At 31.3% G+C, this 8,301-nt stretch overlaps 1 protein-coding gene across 1 annotated transcript; it reads left to right on the top strand.

Moving 5' to 3' along the window:
* The first annotated feature begins 1,486 nt into the window (after window positions 1-1,486).
* On the top strand, window positions 1,487-7,006 carry LOC134252313 (uncharacterized). Its single transcript, XM_062734754.1, has 5 exons — window positions 1,487-1,585; window positions 3,371-3,388; window positions 3,540-3,872; window positions 5,299-5,429; window positions 6,959-7,006. The coding sequence occupies exons 1-5, from the start codon at window positions 1,531-1,533 to the stop codon at window positions 7,004-7,006; spliced, it is 585 nt and encodes a 194-aa protein (XP_062590738.1). The 5' UTR covers window positions 1,487-1,530.
* The last annotated feature ends 1,295 nt before the right edge of the window (window positions 7,007-8,301 follow it).

The raw sequence follows: 8,301 nt of genomic DNA, 5'->3' as shown, positions 1-8,301 counted from the left end.
AGCCGTTAAACTTGAATTTTTTAAAAGTATTTTTGGTAACCACAACAACACCATTCATAAAAAAGATAGACATGCAGAATTAGTATCTAAGTGTAGGCTACTTGTATGCCGGGTTATATTGAAATCAGACCAAAACTGTAGGAGGAGAAGCATTATTTTTGGTGAAAAAAAATGTTTACAGACAGACGGACGGACAACGGACACATTACTATCGCATAAGCTCTTCTGGTCATGGAGTGACCAGTAGAACTAAAAATAATAAACGTCCGCAAAGATCTTGTTTAAGTTGCAAGAGCAGAATACGTACCTGAAAGTGACCATGGAATTTTTAATTATTTGGGAGACAAATGCTGTGTACTTTTGATTAATTAAAATCTTTTCATAAACGTAAATTTTATCTATTGCCGAGAATTTTAATTCTTATAACTGGTATTCAATTTCCGTAACTATAGTCTTAGTTTTCCCTAAATTTTATCATAATATCGGATTCCTGCGAAACTTCGCAGGAAGACTGAGAGAGATTGCAATTTTTGAAGTGTTTAAAAACCCCAAATATACACAATTAGTACGAGATTGAAAAAATATTAAAGGGGGGGGGCACATGTCAAGGTAAAACTCTTTTCTTTTTTTCCCAGTGAAAGAAGATTTATTTATTGTCATAATCCACCTAATAATCAAAAAGAGGTACTTTAAAGATTGTACAGAAATTACAAAAAGAGGTTAGGGAAACAGAGGTTTGGAGGTCCTTATATTGACCGCATTTTTTTGCTTGTTCTTTTTTCTTTTTAGTTTTCTTCTGACCCCCTGTCCTTAAATATATTGTCTGTGAAAGGCCCATGCTTGTTCAATGATGAAGTGCACCTCACAGGTGCATATAAAGTTAATTAGTCCCTACATTTATAATTGTCCGACTCAATATCAGATGTGTCCGACTTACGATCGAATTTCGATGGTGGTGATTAATCACATCTGAATGCATTATAAGGTAAAATACCGAGGTTATCCAAGCAAAAAATAGTAGATCTTTGCGAGACCTTTCGGACAGTATCCAATACCAGAGGGTATACAACCGAATGTGACCTGCATACTTGAAGGAAAATTAGAGGTGTCCGACTCACGATCACTTTTCCTCTATTTAACATACATAAAAAATTTACAAATGTTTTGTTTACACGATAACGTTAAATAAAGTTCCTTTTCAGAATATTTTTTTTATTTTGAATTGACAAACGACTTTATTCATGACTTATATCTCTCTTTCTCACAAACCATTATTATGAATATTTTACTAATATTAATCCATCAAGTTGTCTTGTTTGAGTTTGTCTTCTTTTCAAAGAATACACATTGCAACACGTCATTTATGTCAAGTGGATTGTGGGATTTAAACTAGGTAAATATCCTGATATTTTTTTAACTTCCTCTAACCGTTTATATGCATTTTTAATTAAAAGTTATTTTTGAACATATAAAGGAATTCGGACTTGCTCGTATGAATTTTTAAGTTCATGTTTTCTTGATATTGATAAAATGAGATATTTCATTTTGATGATATCGACATTAGCTTGGTTCCAACTAACAAAAGGTATGTTATTTTTCCTTCTGTAGTATTTAGTAATTCGGTTTGAAACTGTGAACACCATAAAAAAAAAACCACCTATAGTTTTTTTCTTTTTTTTTTTTTCTTTTTTTTTTATACAAATAAACCAAATGTTGGCTTAATGGTAAAGATATCTTATATTTTTGCCATGAATAAGCACCATTTTTTTCAAACAAGACACTAAAACATGACAGTTATTGATAAAGCGAGTGGAATTTCACTTCAATGCAAAAATATAGTAGGGGTGTATTAAACATATAAATAGAAACTTTTCTGCAGACAGTATCAATTTGTCATCATATTTTTTCTGTATAAACAAAAAAAAATGTGAAATGCAATATTTCACAGCATTTGTCTTTTTTTCTCATGCATGGTGAAGCTAGCTATAAGCTGAGAGTAAACAAATTCTAAAAAGTAAGGACTAATACAGTTAATATGTTTTTCTACCACCAGTAAAATAAACTGTATGATGTTTACCAAACCATACTTTAAACCTATGAAGTTAAATATTTATTAGACATGGAACGACGAACGACTTTACCGAATGTCTGTTAAATATATGAAAATAACAGAAAAGATTATTTGAATTGTATTGAAAATTGCACAGCCAAACCGGTTTTATTAAATATAAAGCTTGGGCGTAGAATGAGGAAGTTTCTTCACATAAGGCCAATAGAAATGGGTATCATTTCTATATATAGCTTTTATGTACGAGACACACCTTTTCCTCTTTTAAATTCTAGAACTCAATGTAAAAGACATTATTTTGCTTTTTTTGTTTATTTTTATTTGTATTTGTTTTTTTTTGGGGGGGGGGGGTAATTTTTTTTGTCTTTTGTTTTATTTGGGGGGGGGGGGGGCAAAAACCAATATTTTAGACTGACAGTACATGTATTTCATTGTCAGGTTATTTTTCATTTGATTTTTTTGTGGATATAACATCCTGTTCTTACTTCTGCTAATTAAACTGGATTCCTTGTTGATAATTTTTCATTCTCAAATACTAGAAGAGAATCTTCGAGGGTCGTTCAAAAATATATTCTACACAATATTCCTCTTCGTCTTATTGTTTTTACAAGATTGAAGGTCATCAGATTTTCAAATTTAAGACTATTTTATTTTATCAATGTGTAATGTGTACTCGTCTGATTAAAGGCCTTTCCGCTCAAACCTTGCTTTTTTTTTTAATTTTGATATACAGATACCCAGTGGCTATTATTTTCTCATTTATATTTTCTTATTCCTCTAAAACTTTCAGTTTTTGTTTAAGAGGTACCCAAATCAGAAACAAAATTTACTTGCTACTCGCTGCTCCATGACGTCCTTTTATTCGACACCATGATTTTTTTCCCTATTATCAAGTCTATCAGTCGTCAGAGAGCTATGTCTATAGGATTAATTGTTCACCTCTTATCATCAGAAGTTTAAAAAAATAATTACTTTATTTCAATATTATACTGTCATTTTGTTTAAATGCCAATTATTAGAGGCATGGCCATAAACATGTTTTTAAATTACTACAAAACTCAGTTTTGACCCTGATCATTGACCCAATTTCCAATGTTTTAAATATATGTATTTGATTAGTTTAACAAATATCAGATATATTAATTTTTTCTACTCAAAATATTTATGTGTCTGAACAATTTTTATCGTCAACGTTGAATGAAATCGTCAGGACAACAGTCTACAAACTTTTTAAATGGCCCTCGTATTTGTATCGATGCACAAAAGATACAAAATATAAAACTTTAATTTTTTTTTTTTAAGGGCAATGTGATTCACAAGGTAGGTTTTGTATTAACTTTTAACTCAAAGATAAATTCAATCCTTTAACCAACCTAATAATTCTTCACAGAACATCTAAATCATTTTTTTGAAAGTAAGAAATTTGGGGAATTTAAATATAATAGAATTTATACTTTAATTTCTTTTACAGATTCAAGTATTTCAATAATAAAATGCGATGGATTTGAAAGAAGAGGAGAGGTTTTATACATAGATTTTTATAAAATTAGTAAACCTTGTTCCTGTGAAGTGAATCCGTTATTTGAAGGAAGTCTATTAATTAATACACGAGAAATTTCAATTAGCCCTTGTTCAACTGAGGTCACTATTGGGATGGAGATGATATTTAATTGTCCAACTAAAGATGCTGGTATAAGTCTTGATGTTAACGACACGTCGTCAATTGAAGTCATTTCACGATATCAAGCAAATAAAAGCCCAGGAGAATTCTACCACTGCGTGAGAGTTCAAGAGAATTCAGCTGGTAAAAAAAATTATAAAAATGTTGGTTTTTTTTCTACTGCTTTTTTCTTTGTGCAGCCAAGGTTTCTTAAGTGTTAGTAAGCATTAATAATTTTCATGCAGAATAATATTCTTAATGTAAAAGCACCATTTGACAAACTTCATTTTGTGATCTTCATATTGTAATTTTAGCATTAAAATAATCTTATGAAACAAAGCTTTAACGTGATGACAAAATATATATTGTCAACCTTCTTAATTTATGTTATAAAATAACATAATCAGAAGCATACATATATTGAGTTTAAACTGTTAAATCTCTTATTTGATTCGGTAAGCAAGAACATGCTCTACGCATGAGTGATTTCTTAATTGAGGCAATAAACGTTTTGACTAATATACTGCTAAAACGAGGATATTTCTTCAAAGTCATTGATTCGCAAATCCTTTGGTAGATATAATCACAATTTCGGTAAATATAATCACATTTTTCGAATGTTTACTAGTAAATTTTAAAGAAGTTATAGGGCATTTATTTTCACACTAAATTGTCAGGTATTTTCTCCATTTATTCGATCGAGAAAAGCGGCACACGTTGGTATTGACCGGTTGACGGAGGATGCTCACTCCTCATGACAGCTGGTCCAAACGTTTTTGCTTTAAGAGGTCTGTCTTTGCCCTGTTTTGGAAATGCATATTTCAAATTCATTTTGAGCATAATCATGATCTTTATTCACTTATAGATTTATTACGTTTTTTTTCTCTCCACATTCATGCGATAAATTGATTGTATGCTGTTTAACGTCAATCCTCATATTTAGACGCCACCACTTCCAAGTAGAGAGCTGCCAAATATTTGTCATACACTTGGTTTTACGGCCATTGACCAGCGAGGGATCTTTTATGTGCCAGCACCTACTGCTGCATCGGAACTCGTTTTATAGGTCCAACCCAAATGATCTGTCTCCACGTCCTATAGTTGGATTCAAACCCGCGACGTAAGAATGACCTCATTACCTCGATCACGACTCTAGAGCAGATCAAACCACCGCGCCAAGCGGACGACATACAAGTATTTATACGAAGATACCGTACCGTAATCAAACTCAAACTTTCCACCAAAAATTATGCAAATCAAGAGCAGTGTAAACATAGAGCAAACACAGACTTCTCAAGAAACAGAGGTTGGTCCAGGTTTCATTGTTGATTTAACATACCCTGTCGACCTCTCACACCCACCGTTTGCTCCTTGACATGATAAAAAAAGTCTGTAAACAATTCAATACGAAAATTTGACCTACAATTTTGTACGAAAAACGTCAATCAGCACTCAAATAAAAACATCCCATATGTGGTAGAAAGCTTAGGGGGTATTATTTAAACCATATAGTTAGCGAAATGAAGATTCAAAACGAGATTGTTGATGCAAATAACTTTTGTTTATCAAGGTTCAGCAAGAAGGTATGTACAAGTGACTTGTCATGATAAGATAACAGAAGCTTCTACCTTAATCCCGAATAATTCGACAAATCACAGCGAAACATCAAATATCAAGTATATTCACTACTGGACGAAAAAAGTGCTGAGAATCCCAAATTTTACTGATAATGTCTGATAATTACTGATACGGTGCTGTTCTTGCTGATAATTACTGATATTTACTGTTATTATTACTGTTGTTGCTGATAATTTTAGTTGTTGCTGATAAATACTGATAATTACTGTCGTCTTTTACTGTTGAGTCTGATAAATACTGATAAATACTGTTGAGGTACTGTCGCTGCTGAGAATTACTGATAATTACTGTTGAGGTACTGTCGATGCTGAGATTTACTGATAATTACTGTGGTCATTGTTTTTAACCTGGGAATGGATTAAAATAGCCTGAGAAATGATTATTTGTTGTTTTTTTTAAAAGTATTTTAACAAATTCATTACAGTCAATTACAAAATAAATTATTCTAAATAAAAAAGTCACATTTTATTAATTTGTTTTCAGTTTTCATATATTAATTTCATTATAATAATTTTTTACCATAATGTTAACATAAGCTTTCATAAATGTTTATGTTTTTTCTTTAAATTTCTCCTTACACATAGATGACATTATCTGAGGAAAATTATTCTGTTGTATTTGCAGTGGTTTTTCTTCCCAAGTACTTTTTTAAAAAGTTTAATTTTTGTTCATAAAGGTTAAAAAACATCTCATCTCATATTTTTTCTCACATGTATGTGTACTGTCATCAAAAGCTTTTTGTGGGTTTCTTAAATACTTAAATACAGTCAATGGTTGTAAATATCAAATTATTTTACCGTGTGGAGAACTGAAAATGCATGAGCAAATTAAGTTGAAAACACCCCCCCCCCTTTTCCAATTAAGCTCTCATTTTAACAAGACAGTATTAAATATTTTTTTATAAAATCTAGTCTTGAAGCGTACACTTTATTATTTTATAGAAGAATGTGACAGGGTTAAATAATTAAATTGAAGCATCTTTAATTATTTTTTTTTTATATTAATTATTATGTAGACAGCGCGCTCTAGTTCTCCGATGTCCTCCCTGCGAATTTTATATCGTGTCGCTTTCTAGTTTTCTCTTTCTCTCTCACTCTCTTTTAAATTATTTGTTAAGGCTTAAGGATTGTACACTACATGACATAAATCTTATGCATTGTGATTTTCAGTCAATGAAATATACGTCTTTCTTTAGGCTTATTCTTTTTTCATTGTACAGTTTTAAGTCTATGGGGATATGGCTTCTAATATTATGCGCCACTCCTTAAACATGTTATATGCGGTCAGTCAGTTAAAAAACTAAATAAAATAAATCATAACTCGAATAAACTTTTTTCCATTAATGCAAACTTTGTGCTTGTTATTGAACATATATGTCAACCACGTGTAAAAGTTCTACTTTCGTTTTAGAATCGGGTCAATTATTAGTACATTCTGCCATGGGGATAGGGATATCGTTACGGCTTGCGTTTTTGTAAAATTAGAATTTTGTGCAGTGATTATAATTATTTTTTAATTCCATTTTTGTCCGAGACCTGTGTATAAACGAACAGTACAGACTTGGTGCTTAATTTGATTTTACTTGATTGTAGCACAAAACGGAGGGGGTGAAATACTGTTTACAATTAAGTGATAGCTGATAGGGCAAGGTCTGTTCTTTAGTTGTGTGTTTTAAAAGTCATGCAAGTTATGATATTATACTTATCGAATTTGTTATATGCATGAATAAAATTATTTTAGAGAATCAATTGCAATGAACCATACAAATTTCAGAACTGAAGTAATTATAACATTTATTCATGAGTGCGATACACAACGTCATGTTTCTGACATTCAAAATCCATACATTTAAGGGGTTTTTTTTCTCGGATTTAGCGAAGTTTCCCTGCATCTGAATTGGGAACAATTCATGCTTATATTATTTCAAAAAAGTGCTCCACTAAACAATCTTTCTCTTTTTATCTATATGATTGTCTATTTTGCACACTTTTTTTTTTTATTAAAAAGTGAAGTCAGTTTCTCGTCTACGTATTTACCGGTCCCAAACAATCGTTAGCAGAGATTCAGAATTGAAAATACATGTGACCACCTCCCCCGGGATATTCTTTTATCTGATAAACAAAATATACTCCCCGGCATAAATTCCCTTACTTCGCATTTAAAGCAACCTACAAAATTTTTTTTGTATAGCTTTTTATTCAGGCATGCCTTTTAGACCTACTGTTATGTATAAAATCACACATTTTATATGTTTTTGTGGTCTATGTATTATACTAAAGTAAAATGGTAAAAAGATTCATTAACTTTAAGATTGTTCCAAAGTAGCGAGTACATGTACAGTGTAGGTAGTTTGTTTATTGAAAACACCGGTAGCCGCAGACGAAGAACAATAGGTAATTAGTGCCCATTGTTACGCTGACCACTACAATTTGCATGGAATATACAAGTTGTACCCCGTTCTACCCCGGGGCTGAAGACATGTACACAATACAGCCAAATCACAGGTCGATCACCGATTTCTGATCAATTGAAATCAATTTAAAGGTGTTTTCCTTTCAACTTTTTACCATGCAAAATTAAATCGATTAATTTGATCATATACTAATAGTAACATATAAAATTAAGTCTCATTTCAGTTCTTATTTCCCATTCCATAAAATCAAATAAAAAAATTAATGAGATTTCAAAACTGATTAAATAAAAAATGATTTTGTATTTAAATCTTAAGACAAACTAAACACATGTACCTTTGTACTAGGGATTCTTAACCTCTAATTTTTAATCAGCTCGCCCCATTTGCCGGTTGCACATGCATACAGTGTGTACTTGTACATATGTACATGTGGAGGAGTTTAATTCTTGGACGATCTACAAGCGTCTACATAACATTAAAATAAATGAATAAATAAATAAATTATTAATTAAAATCAGTGCC

This window comes from Saccostrea cucullata, unplaced genomic scaffold, assembly GCF_032062105.1.
Source record: "Saccostrea cucullata isolate Sc308-1 unplaced genomic scaffold, CSIRO_AGI_Scuc_v1 ctg1652, whole genome shotgun sequence".
Classification (NCBI taxonomy): Eukaryota; Metazoa; Mollusca; class Bivalvia; order Ostreida; family Ostreidae; genus Saccostrea; species Saccostrea cuccullata.
Note: the sequence above shows the minus strand (reverse complement) of the source record. Positions and strands in the feature narration are given on the sequence as shown.

Excerpts from the sequence above, each read along its gene's own strand:
- LOC134252313 (XM_062734754.1), top strand. The coding sequence starts at position 1,531 with ATGAGATATTTCATTTTGATGATATCGACATTAGCTTGGTTCCAACTA. Across the intron at positions 3,873-5,298 it reads AGTTCAAGAGAATTCAGCTG|GTTCAGCAAGAAGGTATGTA; the intron begins GTAAAAAAAATT and ends TTGTTTATCAAG. Across the intron at positions 5,430-6,958 it reads TTCACTACTGGACGAAAAAA|CACAAAACGGAGGGGGTGAA; the intron begins GTGCTGAGAATC and ends ACTTGATTGTAG.